We start from the raw sequence: 23,959 nt of genomic DNA on the forward strand, positions 1-23,959 counted from the left end.
GCTTCTACTTGCTGACTGGTATTCACGCCTGTTTCAGCCATGAGGTTTCAAATTGATAAAGCGCATAAGCCATTCATTCAAACTATGATTACAGTCTGGGTTTCCCCTGCATTCTTTTCACTTCTCAATTCTAATTCCTGCACAGAGCGCTCACCAAACATGATGCTGGCCTCAAGAGTAAAGCTGCAAATCTGGATGTGAAGTACTGCACTGCATGAAGGTATACGGCATAGTGTAAGGGCACCAGCAGTGAGACATGGAGAACAGAGGAAGACAAATTTAGCTCCTACATTGTAACACAGCAGCACTGATGCGTTCGCTAACACGGTACCAAAATACCAAGGAGTAGGACATTTCACCATCCAACTAGCAAATTAAATGAAGTATTAAATGAGTAACATAGTTCTGACATGTTACAACTATGTCTGCCAAAAGGATAAACCTGGTCTGATCCAGTCAACTGGCACGTGTAAAGGATTCAGTGTAAACACTCAGGGGATGAATGACTGGCTGGCTGGCTAACTCCAAGTGATACAGCTGTATTACCGAGTCCTAAATCTGGTCTAATCTGCTGCGTATCTGCCTGAGCACATGACCAAGTGACTGACAGGCTGCTGGGTTTAGTCACATAACTGCTCAAGTCCAAGGATGATTCTTAGATGGCATTTTAAATACAAGGGGAGGATTTTTCACCCCTAAAGTAATAACACTGTTAAAAATGTGCTTTTCTTTGTATTACTTATTATAATTTTATATATATATAAATAAATATATAATTTTCATGTCTTCTTCCATGTTTTTCAAATCAACTCATGCTTCTGTAAAGGTCTGTCTATCGTCTTTGTCAGGGTTACGGACGGTCTGTGCCACTGAATGTATAGAAAAATGGGCACATCTCCACCTAAGCATCCCAAATAAAAAACGCTGCCATCTTACTCATTTCAATTCAGAAACTGCACAGTTCAGACCTGGGAGGAGCTGCAAACCTGAGGTCCGACCGACACAAACACACACACACTTGACCAATAATGAGACTGTTTCAGTTGTCAATCATGATGTTTCAAGTCATTTCCATAATATCAACAAACTAATTAAAACCAAACTTGGCAGAAAAATGAACTTGAACATACATCAGTATGATAAGAACTTCCTAAAATGACAAAATACATCTTTGAGAAAACTGCATTTGATTTGTACTCTTAACGCTTAAATGGAGGAGGCAGGTTTATGACCTATACTGACGGTAGAGATCAAGGTGCTTCGGCTTCACTTAAGGGTTGCACTCATATCGTCCATCTTTATATACAAGCTACGGTCCATACCATAAAAGAACTGTAGTTTTGTCTTGTTATCGTGGAATGTAAACAAACTTCAGCTGCTCTTGACATATTGCTGCTGTAGCAGTGATGATAAACACAAAGAACTATAAATGGACTGTAAACGTCTCCTTTACAAACACTTTTTTTAAATACCACGTATTCACAACATCTCTAATCATATTTCCATCTTTACAAAGCTACAGAGGAAGGAAGGAGTACACAACCGTAGATGACACAGCACTGACTTCTCATTTGACTGTCAGAGAAACTAGTTGTCTGGTCTGATCTGACCTTCCTCTGATGATGGCTGCTGCTTAAATAAGAACATACTTCATTACTTTCTCTCTAAGAGCCCTTCAGATATCCACCCCACCAGCTGTGCTCATGTCAATTAGTTCATCCGTCCTTCACAGTAGCCAGAGTCAAAGCAACGGCCACAGCAGGAGGTCATGATATCAGATGGCTACAGTTCAAAACTTCTAATCACAGGGTTACAGGTCTTAATCCTCCAAATAATTTTTCACTGTACTATCCCTTAAAGCTATTTCAGAGAAACGAAAGTAGCCGTGATGTGAAAAACCAGATTGTGCTGTCAGTCACTCAGAATGACAGAGTGAGGGGTCTTTGTTGTCGCTCACAGTCTCACAGCAGAGCTATACTGCGCTCTGTTGTACAGAATAACATCCATTATAGAGCAATCTGCTGGATCACTGAGCCGACTGATTGGTTCATCGATCACAGGACGCAAAGAATCCCACCTGTTATTCTCCAGTGCGCCCTTACCTCTCAAGATGGAGGTGAAAAGTTTGAACTGCTGGGGCACCAAAGCCGCCAAAAAGGCAGTGTCATGTGCACTTTACAATAAAATAGTATATGGTTCCCTTTTCCAGAGGAGGATTCCTTTTAGCACGCTCTCCTTCTCAATGCAGCACAGTGACAAACTTACAGCAACTGTTTCAAAATTATACTTGTGCAGAGTGAAACTGTTGGTTGGTTAGACCAAATTCAAGCTGCAGAGTCACATGACAATAATCATACTGCAAGAGGAACTTTTGAGGTATTGGTTAGGCAAAACACGTTAATGTGTAAGCATGACTAGTGTCTAGAGTCTAGTTTTACTTTAAATGCAGTGTATTTATTTGTATGCACTTGCCATGTGTTCTGATGTATAAACTCTGAACATAAATCCTGAGCTTGTTTTTTGTGACTTTTAAATTCACAACAATTTGACGGTGAAATATACACAGAAACAGAGGCTTAACCAAACTGCATGTTGGCCTCAAAAGCCTGATACCAACTTTAATAAAATAACTACTTCAGTGTGCATTGCGTTTCACATCTTAAAAAAAGTCTTTATCGGAAACAACAACTGTACTTAGATTGACTGCAGATCAGGCGGCACTGAGTTGCATACAGTGACCATTGTGAATCATTCACCACTAACAATTATTCAAAGCCAGTGAACAGAGTCGTTCAACAGAGTAAATAAAGTTAATCATTTCAAAGAAGTACCAACACAGCCCTTTTCTGAGCTATGAAATCCTCAGTGATAAATCAATAACAATCATCGATCCTCTCTTTAATCCAGTTCAAAACACTGGTGGATCAGGTGGATCATAAAGGCCAATAAATGTATGTTGGTGTCTGCATGTTGGTCAAGCCAAGTGTGTGTCCATTTATCCCTGAAGAGAGGAAAGGATGACGCCACTGATGTCATTATAAATAGCTTATGCTGTGACCTCACACACACACACACACACACTGCATACCACACAGCGGGTAAGTGTGTGGCTGTCTCAGCTTGTTCAACCTGTTCTACAGTGAAACTACAGACAATGAAAGAGCACAATGACAGATGCTACAGCACAATCATACGATGAGCCTGCTTCAGAATTCAGATCTATAAAATTAAATAGCAGTTTGATTTCCCAGGCAGGGATGAAGTCAAGTCAGGACTAAGCTAAGTCTTGTCCACTCCTCAATGGACACATACAGTGTCGCAGGACAGGGATGAAAATTCTTTCGGATTCTCAAACTCATGATAAATACTGCCAAGCCATCAACCAGACACTGGTGCAACTGGCAATGTAGGTGTTATGCATCAATGAAAACGTGGTGGAAGGCAGTGACAGATTTCAGCCAGTCTACGAGGACAAAGTTTAAAGTGAGGTTGATATTTTTGGTTTTGCAGAACACGCAGAAAGAAAATTGCCGTGACATAGGCCGGGGCCACGATTTGAATGCAAAGCAAGTTCACTTTTAGCTCAGTGCATGATGTGGGGACTTTGGAATGGGGGAAAATAACTTGTCAATAATGTAAACTGAAGCTTTCAGTGTTATTTCTTCTTGTAAAGGCACAACACAGAGCATGTTGTTGTGCTGTTGTTTACCAGTTTCGCACATTAAACACAAGCTGTAGTTAAGTCATAAACCAACAGTATTTTTTCAATTAAAATACGACAGTCTATTTGGTTGTAAAAATGTTCCTGCAGGATAAACACTATTATTCAAGACTCCTCTGTATTCATGTCAGATGTTGGCCGTCTGTGCATGGGGATAAAGCTTATATCCCTGTGTGTCAGTACAGTGTGTGTGTGTGTGTGTGTGTGTGTGTGTGTGTGTGTGTGTGTGTGTGTGTGTGTGTGTGTGTGTGTGTATAATTTTAGCACATTTCAGCAGAATTTAACTATATTTCTAATCCATTATCATTTTGAACATCATAATCATGATGTAAACCATTTCATTTAAAGTCCAGAATTATGCATCTCTCTGGAAAATGACCTGGAAAACTATTTTGTTGTGTTTTTTCACTTGGATAAAATGAAAGATAGTTTTAACACACAATTATGGAACTAATTTCTTAGTTGGTGGCAGCTCCTCTGTAGCTTTTCTCCATTTGTTATGCTTTGATTTGACTTTATTTAGTGCACAACTGTTTTTCCTTCTTTGTCTTCAAGTCATTCGTGAAATTAAGATGATAGGTCTGGAAACAAGGTAGACAAATATCAAATAGTAAAATGTATGTGAATGTTTGTGGCGAGGATCTTTGTCTCCAAAAACTGTGAAAATGTCCCTAACAGACAACACAAAATGTTTGCGTGTACTTGTATTTATTAGGACATGCATCCTCACCTTTAAGGTTATTAAAGTACAGTGGAAACAAAACAAAAGCCAGGCTACAGGAATTGAAAGTTTCTGTTCATGGAGACTTGGTTGAGATGGGCTATGTTTGTTGTATTTCATTAATAGGGTTTGTACTTGGATGTCATATGACTCATGTGTTGCTTGTTAATTGGGAAGGGATTTGGAACACTGTGCTCAAGTAGGATAGATGTTTTGGCGGAGGTACAACATAAATCCAGAACTGATCCAGACTATATTTCCTCTGCTCTTGTTCAGCTTTTCTAGCTTGAGGAACAGCATCTGTGTCTTTCTACTCATGGTCCCTTGAGTTTTAGAAACATTTCCTGTGCTCAACTGGGATTACTACTTTCCCCAGTAGTGTTGGATATGTCGAGAGAAAGCAACAGTTTGAAACTTCCCTTTAAACATGCATAGTGAGAACACACAAACTGAAACTGTTCAGGTCTTACCAGGGTTCACACACACCAGGGTGTAATCACGTAAAAGAACATGAATGTGCTTGTGACAGCCTTGGTAGTTGACAGGTGGTTGTCGTGAAGTCTGTGAGAATATCATAAGACGTTTTCAGACATGAACTCAGTAAAAATGACCACACAATGGTGTCTGGACCTTTTTCAGATTGTGACATTCGAGATGAATGCAGCAGGAGATTCACTGGTTAGACGAGTTCAAGACAAGACAGAAATCTCAGGAGCGTTAAGGTTAAAGGGTGAACCAGCATTCAGGAGGCAGGAAGTAATCTGCTGTACACAAGCAGCCCCTCAGGATAATTTCAAGAGATTATCCTGCATTCATTGCATGTCCCAAAGAAGCTATAAAGGATTTCCTAGAGAATTTTGATGTACTTGATTCTGACATTTCATTGAAAGACAAAAAACATATGTATGACACAACTGTGCGTAGATTTCCACCTGGTTCACCTGAAAGCCAATATTGTGGAGACACAACAGTATTCAAAGTCAGCACGTCATCACCCTCTTCTCTTACCTTGCCGGTCTTGTGGTCGAACCAAACAAGGGCATGATTCCTGGACAGCACCTTGCAGTCGAAGGTGGCATTGTTCTGGGCCGGACGACACCGAGCCACCGACCTGCCGATCTTGACGGGCTCCTCCAGGTACACATGCCGCTCCTGGAATGGATGCGAGTTGGGTCGGCAGGTGAACACGGCCAGCGCTGAAGGCATTGACTTTGGCTTGAGAGTATTACTCCAACCGGACACGAGGGACAAGTTTTCTTGATCCAGAGTGGCAGGCGTGTGTTGCAATCCCCAATTAATAATCTACAATATATGTGGCCTGTGTGTAGACAGAGCTGTTAGTCCTTTAAGCTTTTAGGCACTAACTAATAAACATCGTCCCCTGTGCACAGTCCAGGCTGAACTGCACTGCTTAACTAAACTAAACTCTTGTGTGCTTGGGAAAAATGAAAATAAAAAACAAACCAACAGGTATAAAAGAGACAAGACATTCCCTTCACTCACTGTCCACCAAAGCTACATAACGACACTTAAATCCTGCAGCAGGCACTATGTACAGACCAGGGTGCCATGTGTCAAGACATACATGACTGAGTATAGCTCTGACAGTCTGGCAAACAGCCTTCCACGTCCATCAAACTCTTCCAGCACTGGGGCAGGAGAAGGAAGCCGGTGGGCCGCCACACAGACTCGAGCTTCAGTCCCTCCGGGGGCAGATGCAGCTTCCCACCGACCAATGACACTATCGATTAAAAGCCCAATCAGTGCAATAAACTATACCTGATGTCTGTCAGTAGCAGTAGAGCAGATTATTGCGCGCTTTCCAACTGTGTCGAGTCTCGTCTTGCAGCAAGCTAACAAGAAGCTCACACGCCCCGGTGAGCTCAGTAAAGTGTCATCTGTGGAAGTCTTCGTCGTTCACAGGCTGCCATGACCCGGCTGACAATGCTGCCCTGATACAGGGGATCTTAGCTAGCTACCCAGCGTTACCACTCCCTCCTGAGAACACCTAGAAGATGGCTAACGCGCACCTAGCAGGGACTTCAACAGTCAAAACAACCACGAGTTTCAAACACCACGACTGGAAACACTGGCTGAACCCCGGCCCGGGGATTAGCGGGTCTTCCTGTGCCACTTAAAAATGCTAATTGGCTAGCCCGCTAGTGGACGGGCGAAGCGCTAGCCGTCGGCCAACAGATATCTGGCGTTGTACCAGGCGAGCTAGGCTATGCTAGGCTAATGAGTGCTGACAAACTTATCGCCCAGGTCCTCGAATGGTTTCTCCCTCTCCCGTGTCGACCGGTTCGCTTGCCGACCGGATGCGCAATGCCATCCCTGTCTCCCGGAGCGGGTGAAACGCTCACGCTAGCCCCGTGGGGTTTTTTTGGGGGGCTACTACGACCGTTAGCATGGAGCGGGTGAGTTAGCGCGCGGCTAGCCGGCTAACTGACAGTCGGGGGGGGGGGGGGGGAGGCAGCAGACGCGGAAAAATCAGGGGAGTTTCTCGGCTGCGGCTCCAAACGCATCACAGCAGCCGCGACAATCATCCAGGGAGGGGGGGAGAGAGAGAGAGAAAAAAAGAAGCTTGGTACGGGCCCCACGTCGAGCCGTCGTCGTCGTCTATCTCCCGGTCGTGTGTCACCGAGGCGGTTCGGGAATTCAACCCGTCGCCTTGCTACAGTTTTCTGGGGAGAAGTTGTCCTCCTCCGCAAGTCCGGGCCGCCATACTGTAACTAGAGAGCAGACAGGCGTGGTGCGTTCACTGCCCCGCTCACTTCAACCCACTGCTTACATCACTACACATTACAGCTGTGGTGTATTGTGTTGTTGTGATGGTTATGAAAGTGGTTTTTATTTCATTGTATATACATTTAGTTTTTAGTTTCTAGTGTTTGATTTCATCGTTGCTTACCTCAGTATTAAGTTTCGTTGCTTCTCATGTACCTCATGTTTTCCAGTGTCAATAAAAATTGCTGAATATTGAACTTGCAAAAAAAAAATAAAAAAATTGAGGGTTAATAGTTGATGTAATGTCAGCATCCTCAGGGTTTTGACCTTGGTCAGGAAAAAAAAAAACGCTGATGTGAATGTTGTTTGTCCTTCAGGGAATAATGAGGAAATGTTCTCACTATTTCCCGAACTGTTATATCCTAAACAATCAATACATGATTAAAGAAAACAAAGTAAAACCTCACCTGTGAATCAACGCAAACATCTATGATGATCTGTTGCTGTCCTCCACCTACAAAGTGGAATTAAGCATAATCTCCTCATCTTCCTGCATTGCTACCTAGTGGCATCCGATTATATCAGCTAAAATAAACTATTATTATTGGATCATTCTAAATAACAAATGAATAAATAACATTATTTTCTTTAAAATCAAATAATAGTAATCAGTCTGAAATAATTAATGAGTGAAAATGTAAAAAAAAAATCTTGGATCTACCCCCTGATCTGGATGTACATTAAAATTAAGAAGTATTATAATATTGTAGGGAAATGACTGTGTCTTTTTTCAAAATAAACTAAAAGTGAAGGATACAATCAGAAATAAATATGAATAATTTATGTGTAGATCTCACAGTGGAAATTTCACTATAACACGGTTCTAAATCAAAACCTTTCATTTTCTTTAACTGTACACTGAAGCCATGAGTATAACTCACAGTGCATTGAGCTCAGAATGAAAGATCAGTTCACAAGGTTTTTTTTGCAGATGACTTGGTTTACGGACTGGGACAGCAGGGTGGGGTGGGGCGGTGGGTTAGGAGATCAAATTCTGCTTATGACTCCAGAAAAAGCCCCCCCCCCCCCCATGTTCCAATGGACTGACAGCCGAGACCAAATCAATGCTGCACCAGACAATAGAATAATAAAGTAGGGGAGGAAAAAAACTGTGCTGCACCTCATTTTATTTAATTCAGTCATCACATTATATGAAATACGACGGAAATCATTTATGTTTATACATAATGTTTATTATTTTGTTCATCTGTTCAACATTTTTGCCAATTTGGCTGCTTATATGTTGTAAGATTGTGAAGCGGATAACGTTGAAATAATAATAATTATAACTTTAAGAAGCTTACCAGTCTAAATTAGCCGAAGACAGGATACAAAGTTGTTCTAGAGTTTAGCTCTTTATTCATTGATTGATGGTTACATTTGGAACTAGAATGGAACTCAGTAGAATATACCCACAAAAGTCCTCTTATGACAACATATTTAAATTGACTAGATCTATGTGCATCTGCATCAAATTGCACTCACATACATATCAGTCCACTATATAATATATAATATGTAAATAATACCCTAACCATATGCCTGATGTTTTTGTGTAATCTTGTTCACAAGCAAGCAGGTGACAACATAACCTCTTGGTGTTGGCAACAATCACAGCAACAATGCAGGAACAAGAAGCCTGAAGGTTGATCCAGGCTTCACCTCAGGATCAAACTGATTATCAGCCTGATCCAAATATACCAGAGTGAAGGACAAGACAAGGACTGAGGGACTAACACAGACTCTCAATCAATCACACCAGGCCTGTGTAGACTGTAGTTATATGTTTTCTGTCAGGATCACAAAGTCTCACAGTTTTACTGTATCATGGTTCAGGTCCAGGTCCATGCAGGTGGACATATTCATGGTATAGTTCCTGGGCCAATGCAGCCCTGCTCAGCCCTTCCACAGATCCCACCAGGTACCAGCTGTCACTGTGCTAACAAGCTGACTATTATTTAAGATTTAACAGCATACTGTGTTTAGCTTCTTAGTCCAGTTTGACCCACTTAACACTTTTCAGTAATTCTATAAGATGCTGCAGTTTATGTTACTTAACATTTCACCTTTAATACAATTCGTACACTTGTTTTCGAGTGTATTATCACTATTATATGTTTGGAATTAGTTTAGTAGTAGTTATTATAATATTTAGTATTATTTTACTGAAATACAGTTTTATTAATTTTCTATATATTAGTTGGATTTACCCAAATAGATGTGATGGATTTCTACACTCAGAGTGTGTGAGCATTGTCTCTTCTCTATCTGCTTACTTATAATAAGGTGGATTTGTGTCACAACTTGGACAAACAGCGGGTGAACCCCTGCTGTCTGTGAGCACCCCCACTCTGTTTCATCCATCTGCTCGCTCAGTAATGGACATATTAATGGATTTGGATAAAGCTGGTTTACTGCCTTGTTCCTCACTCAGACGGAGAGCTGGGCTGTAATTTAAAAAAGTAATTCTATAGTGAGCAAGTTCTACTCGGAGTTGATGATGTGAGAGAGGAGAACAGATCCAGCAGAGTGGACTCGAGTTGCTTCCAGAAACAGGTGCAAATAACAGATAACTTTTAAATTGGGGATGATTCAAGATTTCAACTTTTAAACCTCACTTAAAAACTGCAGCAAATGTGTCAAAAACCATCATAATAATGACAGTAAAAGTAAATATGAGACTTAATAGTTCGTAATAATGGTAATAAAAGTAAACATGTGACTTGATGTGATATTAAAAGTGAATATATGATTTAATATATCACAATAATGACAGTAAAAGTAAATATATGGTTTATTATGTCATCATTTGTACAACCAGTGTTAATTCATCACTTTCTGTCTCTGGCGTCACATAAACACGACGTTGCCAAGGACGACCTTACGTGATGACGTTATTCGTTCATCACCATGACGTCAGTACGTAGTCACGCTCCTGCTGCTATGCTAACCTGAAGCTAACTCGTAGCCGAGCGGCTGCAGCTTGTGTCCGCTTCTTGTGTCGTTTTCCCGCGGGGACACGAACCAGAAATACCGGTAAACTTGTTCGCTGAGCCCGGAGCGTCTGCGCGTCCGTGTCGGGCCACCGCCATGGCTCTGCAAGGCCCGGAGGAGCTGGGGGAGCAGGTCGAGGAGCCGGAGGATTTGGACGACCAGGACGCTAGTAGCATCTCCCCGGCCGAGGAGATAACGCTGCCCCCGGGGCCCGGAGGTGACGAGGGGCCGGGGCAGACTCTCCTCCTGCCGTGGGACCGCTTCTCCACCTGGCTGCACTGCATCTGTGTGGTGGGCTTCGACCTGGAGCTGGGACAGGCGGTGGAGGTGAGGCGGGGGTAGCCGGGGACAGTCGGGGGTAGCCGGGGACAGTCGGGGCGGTCCACACTGAGGATAACATGTCCCAAGTTAGCGGTGATCCACGGCTCAGGCTATGTCCTGGACGGGACACACAGACCTCTTGTGCAGATGTGTGTGGGTGTTTTAGTGTTTGTCTTAAAACATAGACGGAGACACACGAATACAACAACAAAAAACAATTTAACATTTACCTGACTGTGTGTCTGTGTGTGTGTGTGTGTGTGTGTGTGTGTGTGTGTGTTTGTTTGTTTGTTTGTGTTTGTGTTTCCCTGGAGTTGTTCTGTTAACAGCATCACCTGAACTACAACTTTACATGAAGACATTTGACCCAAACTCTTCTGCACACACACACACACACACACACACACACACACACACACTAAACTCACTCACACACACACACACTAAACTCACACACTAAACTCACAGAGGCCTTAAACTTTGGGAGTTGAACTGGTGTGTCTGCTCCTCGCTGGATTCATTAGTGCTAACAAGCACCTGTTGTCCTCACATGATGTTTGAATGCAGACATTGTGCAGTAACCTGCTTAACGCTTGTTGCCTGTAGTTAACAAGATGCCACACTACAATCTGTTTTTAAGTATTGGAGGTCTGACTGCTTCACTTAATCCAATTATATGAAATATATGTATAGGTATTCACTTATTAGTCCCACTGTGTGGGAATGTTACCGTGTTGCAGCAGCAAAATGGGAATATTGATATAAACATTCAGGAAAGTGAATGAATAAGTGAGAAATATAATACAAACTTATATTGTCAATTTACTAAATATATGCAGTCATTTTAAAATCCATTTGGCTCCATCTAAAAATTTGTCTTTCAACTGAGAGGTTGTATAACCAGTTACGTTTTAAATATAGAAAATGGGAGCACGTTTTCCATCACAAGTACCCAGAACATTTAGTTAGATCAACAGTTCATTATCATTATAATCAAAGTAGAGTAAGAAAAGAGAAAATCATCGCATTTGAGAAACTGGAACAATCATTACACACATAATCACCTAAAGTGTTGATTTATTCTCTGTCAGTCGACTAATACACTTACTCTATTCATTAAAATGTCTTCAACCAAAATAAAGAGATAGACTTGACTTTAAAGCATGTTGTAACAGTGGCCGACTTTTGGTGCCAATGGTTAGAATAGAAAATGTTTCCATATAATACAGTCTAAATTGTTCACATTAGGGCGCCTGTGGCTGAGGGGGTAGAGTGGTTGTCCTACTGATATTGAACCCCCGAATTGCCCCTCGTAGAAAAAGTGCTGTCCATAGATGCGCTGTATAAATGTGTGTGTGAATGACATAAACTGAACTTTAAACTCTTGGAGTGGTCATCAAATATGTGTTGGTTAAAATGTTTGAAGTTCAAACAGCTCGTGGTGAAAAAGGTGCCGATGTTTAGTTTCAGAGGTGCTAAACAAAGTTTGTGTCTTGATGAGCTCGTGTTGTGTGATAACTCGGTTCCTCTGTGTTCCAGGTCATTTATCCTCATCATTCCAAACTGTCAGAGAAAGAGGTGAGTTCAGACGACCTCTTAAAACGTTTGAGTTCACTGAAGCCGTATAGTTGTGTAGAGTTTGGTAAACTATTTATATTATTTGTCATTTGTCACCATTTATCTCCTGCAGTTTGTTGTGTGTCGTTGTACGGAGTGTGGATAAGTGTATCTGATCTTGTTTCTGTTTCCTTTCAGAAAACAAGTATCTGCTACCTTTCATTTCCCGACTCAAACTCAGGTGAGTTCCTGTTTCATCCTTTCAGACTTGTCTTTGATGTCTGAAATCTTACAGTGGTTTGTGTGTTTGTGGGAAAGTGGTTGAAAGTGGTTAATTACTTGGTGGGAGCTGATTATCAATATGCCGTCATGAATAAATTACATTATTTCACTGTTAAAAGTTAGCATTGGCTGATTGGGGTATATTCAGTGCAGGCGCAGGGTACAGTGTGTATCACGCCTCCGCCGCACTCGATGGGGCTGTGAGATGTCGGCTGCTATAAAAAGTCGAGAAGCATTAATTAGCACGCTTTTAACGAATGTAACACTAGTCTGAAGGCAAATTGGAGCGTGGATTGGTTTGTACACTCACTCGTCCACTAACACCTCTCTGGAGTTGTGCATTTTAATCGAGTGTGTGTTTTCCTTCAGCTTTGTGTTGTTGACTGTGAGTCATCAGGTGGTGAACATGACAAACCTGCTGTCCTCAGGGTGGAGACAGAATCAGGACACAAAGGGCCTATAGGGCTGCTATTTATATAACTTGGTACTTATATACACAGACAAGGGGAAACATAACCTTTTAGGCAGAGGGATCTGCAGATGCAAATGAAAACACAGGTGTAATCCAGTTTTTAATATATTTTCCATGAATGTTATAAAACTCCTCTCGGGCGCTTGATCGACCAATCCGACACCTGGAGATCTGTGAAAATAAGACGACCGTTATTTTTTTCTTATTTGATGACAAAAATGAATTGAGAGTCCAGATTGTGTGAAGTCGGTTCAGTCTGAGAGTCAGAGTTGTGGTTCCGCTGCTGACGGGTGGATCAAACACAACCGGACCGCATGGTGTCATGGAGCCTCGGCCGAGTACCATTTATATTATCTCACTTTCTTTCCTCTCGCTTGAGGATGTGCAGAGGTCACCGGAGGTTAAAGGCCAGTTGATGACTCATCGTCTACTTCCTGCTTCCAATTTTATTCCTCTTCCTGTTTCATGCAATCTCGCCGAAATCAGGAAGAGCCACTTGACACGACAAAATACATCTGTGTCAAGTCAAAATGTCAACCCTCCTAACATTTGTCTACAACTCGCACTTTCTAAAATACACCCGGTAGTTTTTTAGAGCTTTGATGTAGTGAAATGTCGTATGTGAAAACTTCATCATGCTGATGAAATGTGTTTGCTAACAGTTTTGGTCCGGGACTGAAAGGCTTAGATTTGATGTTTCTCTCTGCTGCGTTTTCAGGTTGCCTTGGCGACACCCAGTTCTGCTTCCGCTTCCGTCAGGGTTCAAACAGGAAGTCATCGCTCAGCTGCTTCCTGGAAACCACAGACCGGGACGCACCGCCATGTCTGAAGGTCGGGAAATAAAAGCACACGCGCTGTCGTAGATGAGATTTTCATTAATATCCTGGAGATTTACTCTAAACTTTTTCTGGACTCTGGTCAAAATCTGGTCCTGCAGCTAAAAACTGAGACTGTGTTGACGCTAACTCCAGAAAGGCAACATCTGGATCAAAACATCGATTTTCTGTTTGATTCTTGTGAACGACAGAAGTAAAGTTTGTTCACTCATTGAACAGTACTGGGAAAAAAAACTGGGCCACAATCAAAATGAATTGCTGACACCTGACAACAATGATGCTGTAATTTAAAACTGTGTGTGTGTGTGTGTGTGTGTGTGTGTTGCAGCGGGAACAGGGCCATTACTACGGCTACGTGTATTTCCGTCAGGTGCGAGATAAATCTCTGAAGAGAGGATACTTCCAGAAGGTCAGTGTCAAACTGTGGAGTCTCTGCAGTTCTTTATTAGTTCACCTTGTAAATGTCAGTGTAACATAATTTTATTTGTCCACTTGTCTCCGTCAGTCCCTGGTCCTGATCAGTAAGCTGCCCTATGTGACCTTCTTCCACTCGCTGTTAAAGATCATGGCTCCAGAATACTTCGAGAAGCAGGAGCCCTGTCTGGAGGCCGGTCAGTCCAATGCACAACATGTATTTTTCTCTTTCTTCTGTATAAAGTGGATTCAGATCCTGATTGATCATTTTCCATGCGTTTGATCAACAGCTTGTAATGACATAGACCGCTGGCCGACGCCCCATCCCGGACGAATTCTGACGCTGCCCATTATGGGAGTGGTCATCAAGGTACACACGCATACACACAATATATAGATATATCTTTTATCTATTTATTTCATCAAGATCCAGTTAATGTTCCCTGGGAAAATGAGAAACAATCCCATCTCTCCTTATTAAAGAAACAGATTAAAACATATGTCTGTATCCCTCCGCCGCTTTCCGCTTACATAACCTCCTTGGTGGAGGTAACCAGCTGTGGCACGTTTACCGCCGTACGATCTTTGATTACAACCAACAGATGCAGGGCAGAATTAATATTTAGTCGCCTGTGTTAAACTGGTTTCTGATGAGAGTTTGAACTGTTGATCTGCTCTGTTGAATCTTTGTGCTGCTGCAGGTTCGTATCCCGACATGTTACGACAAACCAGGAACCTCGCAGCTGGTCCAGTCCTCCCAGGTGATCACACACAATCACACAGACACAAATGCACAAACACACATTTCCTTTAAGATTAACTGTTTTCAAACGATTACTTTTCCACTTTGCGACTGAAGTGTGTGAATTCACACGAAACATGTGATTTTCGCGGCTGAAATGGAGTCTGGTTGTTTTTCAGAGTGACAGTCTGGTGTCCATCGTGCTCCCAACCATCCATGAAGTTGACCTCTTCAGGTGAGACCTGCAGGTCCAAGTCTTCTTCTTCACAGTTCACATGCTTGTCTCATGTCATGTCGCCACCTGCTGTTCAAAGTCAGCACTGCAGCAGTAGCTGACTCGAGCACAAAATAAATGGGACAAAATAAAACTTTACAAACTCTCTGAGATCAATATCGGCCGGTAAAAATCCATATCGATTTGGTTCTGAAACGATTCCCTTTTGGCAGGACGTGAAGTTGTCCCATATACAAGCTCTAAACTTCTTATACTCGCTATAATATATTTTCATATTCTCTCTCCAGGTGTTTCTACCCGGTTTTCTTCCACATCCAGATGTTGTGGGAGTTAGTGTTGTTGGGGGAGGCACTTGTCGTGATGGCCCCGTCGCCAGCAGAGTCATCAGATACTGTCCTGGCACTGGTCAGGTGAGTTGATGGAGACGGGTCACTCTACCAGCAGGAGCTTAACAATTTCACAGTTAACTTTAAAAATGACTGCTCAATATAAATTCTGGAGAAGAATTAAAATGAGTATGTATGTCTCATCTTCCATTTGGGGTTTTTTTCATCGTTTCTTTCAATAATTGCATGAATTGTGTTTTCCTGTTTTCTATTTTAAGGTTTCATTTCTGTGTAGAAATACACTGATCTACTTTTTTCAGGCATCTGAACAGTAAAGTTGAATCAAATTAAGTTCATGTTGTTGTGGCCTTTAAAATGAAGACAGGACTTAACTGTTCTCTGATTATTCTTGGTCTTCTCTCACAAGCAATCAGCCAAAAAATAAGATTAAATAAAGATGGAGTTCAAGTTTTATGGTTTATGATTTATAAAAATCAAACATTATACAGGAGGAGTTCGTGTCTCATTTCTCAGTTCATGTCACCAAATTCTTCACCCACAAGCACATTTGCAGACAAAATGCTGCTGGGCTTTACTCTGCAGCTCAGTCAGGCTTCAAACCTTTATATTACTCTGTTGATGTGTCTCTTTCTCTGCAGCTGTATCTCTCCCCTGCGTTACTGCAGCGACTTCCGACCGTACTTCACCATCCACGACAGTGAATTTAAGGAGTACACCACCAGGACTCAGGCTCCGTGAGTAAAGACGAACCAGCACAGCAGCAGTCGTGTTGCCCTTTAGCAAGGCACTGTATAAATAGACTTGTTGGATCAAAGCACATTAACGACATAAGTGGAGAAAGATGAATGAAATGTTGTGCGACAGATTTATCAGTGTTTACCTGTGTTCTCTCTCACCGTCTCCATCTACAGGCCCTCAGTCATTCTAGGAGTGACAAATCCTTTTTTTGCTAAAACGCTGCAGCACTGGCCGCACATCATCCGCATCGGAGACATGAAGCAAGCAGGTAGGTTTGCGTGCTCACTCACAACCCTCCAGACTCAAGTGCACGTCTGAATGCAGCTTGAGTTAATGCATCAGCTTTTCGCTACTGAGACAATGATGTACTTCCTCCTACATCACAGTGTACAGAGGTTTCTTCTTCTCTGGTTCCTCTTTGTATATACTGCTACCATCTAATGTTAAACAAATATGATGGAGTCTCCATTGCTGCTCACCCCGTGTGTTGAGTGACAGTGCAGATTTAAGTCAGGTAACGTGCATGAAATCCTCTGGACTGACTGACTCGTGTTTCCTCTCTTCTTCTGTCTGTTCTCATCAGGTGAAATGGCCAAGCAGATGAAAGTGAAGAAACTGAAAAACCTCAAAACTCTGGACTCTAAACCTGGTAAACGTTTCAACCTGTTCCTTGTTGTCTTTATAATTTGGTGAAGCTAGGTGGCACTTCCCATGACAGACGAGCAAACTCACATTCACACTTATGAGGCAGCAGACCATACAGCAGGGGGCGCTTTGAGATCAACCCCAGTGTCAACCCACCATGACGTCACCCATTGGTTTGTGAGCTGCCTTTATGTAAAGCCTTTTGTTCAGCGCCATCTTGGCTTTTTTGAAACCAGAAGTAACCATATTTGGAAGAACAGGGGGTGGAGTCCGACCACAGCACACCCGCTTACACCTGCGACCTGCCCTCATTGGATGGCACTAGCTGTCAATCACACTGTATCTACGCCCTGATTCATACACATCATCGCTGTAATGAAAAAGACTTGAGACAATAAACTCCGTCGGAAAATGTTTACTGACGTTATATATCAAGTCATTTTCTCACAGAGAGCGCCTTCTGCTGGTCGTTTGAGAGAATACAGGTTTTAGGCACTTCACTTTCCGGATCTTATACCTTCATAAAGTTGGTAGAAAGTTTTCAGGTTCTCTGTCTGTTCCATCCCTCTCTTGTGAATACGATATCTCAAGAACGTCTTGAGGGTATTTTCTTCAATTGGTGGTGAAAATGTTCAGTTTGACTCAAGGATTTTGGTGATCGAAGGTCACAGTGACCTCATGGGACTGAAACTGAACGTGTTGGCGGAGGCATACAACCGCAGGGCAGTGATTATAGTGTCCTGATGTTTGTGTGTTTTGCAGGTGTGTACACTGCATACAAGCCATATCTCAACAAAGATGAAGAAATCATCAAACAGCTTCAGAAGGTACGACGAGGTCTTTTCATTCAACAGCCCGTGCACTTCAGTCCATCAGTCCCAAGTGGCTGTTGTGTAATATCTTTATCTAACAGATACAGATATACAACGAAGTGGACGGATAACGTTTCGTCTCTGTCGGACTGATGATGTAATCGGGAAATGAAGAGACCAAAAATATATCTTCGTCATTTGTCTGCTGACATTTCTTGTTCATCTGTTGACACTGATTCACTAAAGTCTGATAATATGTCGATCACTGTTGTTCCTCGATTCTCAGGGTGTTCAACAAAAGAGACCCTCGGCGGCCCAGAATGCAATTCTTCGACGCTACTTCCTAGAACTGACTCAGAGCTTCATCATTCCACTGGTAACGACAAATCATTTATCTCTGGGCTTCTGAAGAAGCTGTTGATTCATTGTTACACTGTGTTTTGTCCTGTTTTTTTTGTTAATGCGATTTACACCAGATACTTCATTAAGGGACTTTTTCTGGAGGATTCCCTCCCCCCATGTTGAGAGTTAGTGCTGCTGCAGCCAGGTTTGAGCTGTAGCAATGAAATGTGTGTGTGTGTGACAGGAGCGATATGTGGCAAGTCTCATGCCTCTCCAGAAGACTATCAGTCCCTGGAAGAGTCCTCCTCAGCTCCGACCGTTCATCCAGCAGGACTTCATGAAGACACTGGAGAAAGCTGGACCTCAACTCACATCCAGACTGAAAGGAGACTGGATCGGACTCTACAGGTTCTTACACACACACACACACACACACACACACACACACACACACACACACACACACACAGTTGTAATTAGAGCCTGATTGATTGATCGGTTGTTCGCTTTACAGATACTAAAGAATAAGAAAATCATTCAGGCTCTAGTTTTAAAATTGATAAACTATGAAATCCCACTGGAACATTCACTTCCCTGGAAGATCTATTGTAAAATGATTCTACATTATATATTCTAGACTCTGTCACATGATAAAGGAAATGTTGGTCATGAGAACCTCCATGTTTCCTATAGCTCTCAGGGCGTGTATCACTTTTGGAATTCGTGTTTGTAAACGCACATTCTCCAGAGCATCACGTGGACTCCTGTGTGTTTTGTGTTGAAGAAATTTCCTCAAGTCTCCCAACTTCGACGGCTGGTTCCGCAACAGGAGGAGAGAGATGACCCAGAAGCTGGAGGCTCTGCACCTCGAGGCGCTTTGTGAGGAGGTGAGGAGGGAGGGGTGAGGACAGAGGGCAGGGCCTGGTCTCAGAGGATGTGGTCCAGCCCACGAAGGCCGGACCGGACTGGGACGGCCTGGTCTACAGAGGAATTCCCATTTGGACCATAAGCTTGTCTCGTTGCAGTGTTAGCAACTTGTTAGCCTCGTCACCAGCGGGCAATGAATCCTCGGATAGACGTCACTTTATAGTGTCGACACCTAATATCACTGTTTTCTTTTTTATTGCATTTTATTTGTTCCACTTAATTTGCTTCCAGCTTCTTCACCTCAGTGAAACATGAGATACACACGACCAACTGTGAGTCAAGGTTGTGTGGAGCAAACAAAAACAGTCCATCGAACTGGTCCAGATGAAAACATGTACATTATCTTTAAAGATAATAATTTAAAGGACGGATACATTAAGACAGGACTCAACATGGTTTTCTCTCCAGCCTCTGTTTGTGTGTCTTTTGTTTGAAGGATCTGCAGCTGAGAGTCCAGAAGCACACAGAGGTGGAGACGGTTGATCTGGTTCTGAAGCTGAAGGATAAACTGGTGAGTACTACTACTACTACTACTACTACTACTACTAATACTGCCACTCTGACTAATGACTCTGCTACTGACACCTATACCACTGCTGGAACTGATGAATGTGCCTCTCTGCTGCAGGGTCAGGCGGAGAGGGAGCAGCTCCCGGTGCGTCAGGGGACCCTGGCCAAGCTGAAGGCCCACATCGACGCAGTCATCCTGGCCTTACCTGACGACCTGCAGGGCATTCTCCACAAGCCAGCCACACCCTGACCTTTGACCCTCAGTCTGAAACTCTAACGCCACTTTGAGCTTGTTATCAAGTTTGGGGGGGGGGGGGGGGGGGGCAGTGAGTATCCTCCCTGGTGGCCCCCAGGTAGTGGGGCCCCCTGTGTGCTTGAGCTGAGTTCCCAGTCCGAGGCCCCCTGCTCGGGTTCAACATGGAAAAGCACATTGAATTTTTGTTTTTCCAATTTATACAACTCGATTCAGTTATTACCACGCCCCCCTCCCCCCACGCTGCAGGTCCACTGGACCAACGTGATCATTTTATTTTTTTATCACAGAAACATTAAGTGAAGAAAAGAGCGAGGGACACATTTCTAATGCATCAGATGTTTGCTCTTTTCACACGTGACACATTAACTTCAGTGTATCTGAGCCGACGCAGGATTTGTCATCACCGTCATGGAAGTAGGAGCAGGAAAACGACCCCAGCTGACCTTTGACCCTCAGCGTTTTTAACCTTGTTGACATTTTTTTATTTTTACTTTTTTAACTTTAACGATGGAGTGCTGCAGGCAGAACTGACTCTGGAGTTTTTCCCCCATCCATTTCTAAAAAAAAATTATGATTTTTTTTTTTTTTAAAGAAGTGCACTTCATCGCTGACTGGACCAGTGTGCCCTTCACACACACACACACACACACACACACACACACACACACACACACACACACACACACACACACACACACACACACACAAACTGACACTTTTATGCAAGCAAACTGAACCGAGCAGAGCCAAGCAGTGCTTTATAACAAAATTTTAGTCAAATGTTCTCCTTACAAACACACAACATGAGGCACCAGCGACCCTGTAACAACTGTCAGTAAACATCTGAAGTTCTCATGAGCAAATCATCTTCCCTGTATTCATGTTGTTGCTGTCTGAGAAAATTGGATTTGGTTTTGATTCTGTTCAATTTCTTGCGTTCGTGTCAGTGCGGTGTGAAAAACAGTTTTTATTTCGAGTGCGTTCGTCTGCGGGTTGAAGGAAGTCATCACACACTGGACATCTGCTTCTGCCAGGAATGAAAACAATTAAAAGTTGAAAATGTAAGTTAAAAAAAAAAAAGTCAGAACAAATTAAAAGTTTAAAAAAATTATGGCACAAGTCAAAGCTATGAAAAGTTTGAGGTAGTAATGAACTATTTAGAGAATTTGTCAAAAGTATTAGAAGTGTTTATTGTGACGAATGAGGTTTATCAAGAAGAGCGTGTGAGTTTCTGATATTTGGACGCAGGGTTTTTACTAACGGAGATTATTTCTATTTTTCTCCACCTCCAATGTGGCCTGAGTGATCAGACCCCAGGTCAGATGTTTACACCAGGTCTGAACGGGGTCTGAGTCTCAAACTGTTCCTGAATGAAAACTGATTCATCTAAAAGTAATAAGAGCAGCTATATTCTTAACATTTATTCTTTATTCTCACACTGAATAAAATAAATTCTGCTGAAGAGTCACTAAAGTTCACCTCTTTCCTGCTCGGGATATTTTCCCTTCAGACATAAGTGTATTTTTTTCCTGAGCAAGGGAACAACACAGATACTAAATCAGAAATATATCGATTCCTGTCAAATAAATAAACGGAAAAATTGGCTGACGTTTTTGTGGTTTCGGTCAATTAAGCTTTTGAATCTTATTTATTAACACTAACATAGAATCTAAAATCAATCTGGTTAAATTCTTTTTTACATTTTGAAGTGAAGGGGACAAAATGTACAGACGTTGAATATTCCACCAACAGAGGATATATTCCATTGACAGCAATAACGCTTTTACAGGTCTTTTCATTGATTCTGGTCTTTGTATTTTCAGACGGAGTTTCTTTTTTAAATAGTAAGTGGTTGCACATGTCTGCACATGGAGTTAGTTGACGTCTACATTTCAAAATATAACTCGTCGACCAGACCTCATGTCAGACGGTTATTACGTCATTTTATTTTTAAGCCATGATGTTTTATGAATTCTCTGAAATTTGCCTTGTTTTTTTTTGTTTTTTTGTCAAGCAGATAATTGTAAAGAAAATTAACAGGAATATGTGCTGGTTGGAAAAACCTGTGACATCTGGATGTTGGGTAACCGTGTAAGTTTTCTATTTGTGAAAAGATAACACAACTTTCTAGCAACTTTTTCACGGAGGGCCGCTCTGCTCTCGTGCACCACTCTGTAGAGAATGAAGGGTTTTGTACATAACGGTGTAAAGTGACATGTTGGCCCTGACGTGAGGATGTACAATAATTATTTTGCTATGACGACAGACGTGTTGCTAAATACAGAGTTATAAATGAGAATTTCTTCATATAATCATTTGATTTCAATGTTGTCGAAACACTTTGAATTTGTTGCTCATTTGCCAACAGGCTCCAAGAGAATGTATTTTAACGTTTCACTCACCTCGAAGACATAAAATGGAAAGCTGTTAATTAGAGGTTTTAATGAAAACTCTTTTCACTAAGATCCATTTATTTATTGGCGTCTTGTGTCAATGATCAATATCTGTGTGATGATAATGGGTTGAATACGCTCTGTGATCAGAAAGAATCAAGAGCCTTTAAAGGTCAAGTCCAAAACAAACTTTTTGCGGTTTAACTATAGAAAAGTATTAAAAGACGTTCAGCTACTACACTGCTGCACATATTGTATGACACTATTTCTGTTTGAAGCCATAACCACTTCACCGAAGCCCCGAGACTCCAGTTTCAATAAAGAAGTGACGACGTGAAGAAAGTCTGGATGCAGCTGATCTTTATTGACGCTCACTTGATGCCAACAGTTGTTGTTTTTTAATCAAATGCAAATATGTTGAGCACAGTCTTGTGTTAACTTATAACTTGAACGTGGTTTGAATGCACTCGATGCTGCAGTATCATGACGTCGCTCAGCAGAGAGCACACGTCTGTTCCCTTGAATCAAATTATTTCACACACACTCACAGATATCAGTTCCCTAAATATGTCCGGTGTTGTTTTTGTTTTCGAAATCAAATTCAGTTCCCTAAAAAAGTGAGGAATCAAATACAAAAGGGACGAAAATCAAAAGTGTCACATTACTGAGACTGTAAATATAATAATTAGTTTCAAATCATTTACATTCGATATTGATAAATGCTGATTATTGTTAAATTGTGATTTTATTGAGTTGATCGAACGATCAAATGAGGAACAGAGGACGCAGCTTGCTCTTTATCTGCTTGTGTGTGTTTCACTGACGCTCTCCTCTCTCTGTTCTTCCTCCCTCCCCTCACTTTACGCCTTCTCCCCCTTTTGCTGATTGGCTGCGGCTCCTGAGCCTCGTACACGTCCTCCAGCAGAGCGTTTCCACTGACAGAGTAGCTGATGTCCTCCCAGGTGAGGACAGAGCCACGGGACGGCCTAGAAACACAAACACTAAGTTGAGATGATTTTAAAATGACTCATGCTTTATATAATTATATTATACTATCATAAACTACTTTATGCAATAATATACTTTATACTTAACACTATAATATAATATATCATACTATACAATCATATATAATATACACTATAATAGATTAAACTATATATTATATATGTATTATAAACTATTATATAATACACTATACACTATAATATATTGAATTATATATTATACTGTACTATATACAATTACTATACACTATACTATATTATACTATATATTATAATATGTGGAATCGATGGATTCTGTGACCCTTAAGCTTATCCATCATAAATCAATGATAAAGTGAGACACAGACACACGTTCTCACCTGTAGGCGTTGGACCTCATGTAGAGGATGATTCCTCCGTGGTCCAGAGGATAATCCCACATCTGGACGTCTGTCAACTGACCATCAAATCCTGGAACATCGATCACAGGCCCATCTGCCCGTGAACACTGAGGACACACAAACTAACACAGCAGGAAGATAATGTCAGAGACGGTGATGAAGATTTAAGATGATTAACACGACACGATAAATCAAGAGTTATCGCTCCAGAGGTCACGTCTGAAAACCACGTGGACACGAGGCCCGACAGAATGAACCTCCACCTCGACCTGTCTCTCTCCTCACCTGAGGGGGCAGAATCTTCCTGATGCTCATGTTTGAGCCGCTGAACACCTGGGCCACTTTCTTCACTCTGTCCACGGTGACGCAGACTCTGGTCCATATGTCCTGTGCAAAAACTTCGTGCCAGAATCTAATGCTGGGTCGGAAGGACAGGGAGGAGTAACTATAATCATTGGCCAGTGAATAGGAAAAATCGGAACTGGCTCCCAGAGTCACAGGGTCGAAGCCCGTCAGATAG

At 42.0% G+C, this 23,959-nt stretch overlaps 3 protein-coding genes across 15 annotated transcripts in view; 1 reads left to right on the forward strand and 2 right to left on the reverse strand.

Moving 5' to 3' along the window:
• slmapa (sarcolemma associated protein a) overlaps positions 1-7,176 on the reverse strand; it is a 43,815-nt gene extending 36,639 nt beyond the window's left edge. For all 13 annotated transcript variants that reach the window (XM_069531906.1, XM_069531910.1, XM_069531895.1 and 10 more), the window contains exon 1: positions 5,451-7,176. In XM_069531906.1, the coding sequence (XP_069388007.1) occupies positions 5,451-5,648 (198 nt within the window). In that variant the 5' untranslated portion in view covers positions 5,649-7,176. The remainder of the gene's footprint in view (positions 1-5,450) is intronic.
• A 2,961-nt stretch (positions 7,177-10,137) lies between these two features.
• Positions 10,138-22,394, forward strand: dennd6aa (DENN/MADD domain containing 6Aa). Its single transcript, XM_020096628.2, has 19 exons — positions 10,138-10,550; positions 12,084-12,122; positions 12,300-12,342; positions 13,574-13,686; positions 14,020-14,100; positions 14,197-14,302; positions 14,396-14,475; positions 14,807-14,866; positions 15,027-15,082; positions 15,370-15,492; positions 16,068-16,163; positions 16,341-16,435; positions 16,751-16,816; positions 17,575-17,639; positions 17,911-18,000; positions 18,211-18,374; positions 18,751-18,853; positions 19,330-19,404; positions 19,522-22,394. The coding sequence occupies exons 1-19, from the start codon at positions 10,320-10,322 to the stop codon at positions 19,651-19,653; spliced, it is 1,818 nt and encodes a 605-aa protein (XP_019952187.1). The 5' UTR covers positions 10,138-10,319; the 3' UTR covers positions 19,654-22,394.
• Position 22,395: 1 nt separating this feature from the next.
• Positions 22,396-23,959, reverse strand: part of LOC109635468 (uncharacterized) — a 2,494-nt gene continuing 930 nt past the window's right edge. The window contains exons 2-4 of the mRNA XM_069516257.1: positions 23,725-23,959; positions 23,419-23,561; positions 22,396-23,038 (exon numbers count right to left, since the gene is read on the reverse strand). The exon at positions 23,725-23,959 is cut by the window's right edge and continues 61 nt beyond it. Of these exons, the coding sequence (XP_069372358.1) occupies positions 22,798-23,038; positions 23,419-23,561; positions 23,725-23,959 (619 nt within the window). The 3' untranslated portion in view covers positions 22,396-22,797. The remainder of the gene's footprint in view (positions 23,039-23,418; positions 23,562-23,724) is intronic.

The sequence above is a fragment of the Paralichthys olivaceus genome, chromosome 2 (assembly GCF_024713975.1).
Source record: "Paralichthys olivaceus isolate ysfri-2021 chromosome 2, ASM2471397v2, whole genome shotgun sequence".
NCBI lineage: Eukaryota > Metazoa > Chordata > Actinopteri > Pleuronectiformes > Paralichthyidae > Paralichthys > Paralichthys olivaceus.

Excerpts from the sequence above, each read along its gene's own strand:
- dennd6aa (XM_020096628.2), top strand. The coding sequence starts at position 10,320 with ATGGCTCTGCAAGGCCCGGAGGAGCTGGGGGAGCAGGTCGAGGAGCCG. Across the intron at positions 14,867-15,026 it reads AGCTGGTCCAGTCCTCCCAG|AGTGACAGTCTGGTGTCCAT; the intron begins GTGATCACACAC and ends GTTGTTTTTCAG. Across the intron at positions 19,405-19,521 it reads TGAAGCTGAAGGATAAACTG|GGTCAGGCGGAGAGGGAGCA; the intron begins GTGAGTACTACT and ends TCTCTGCTGCAG.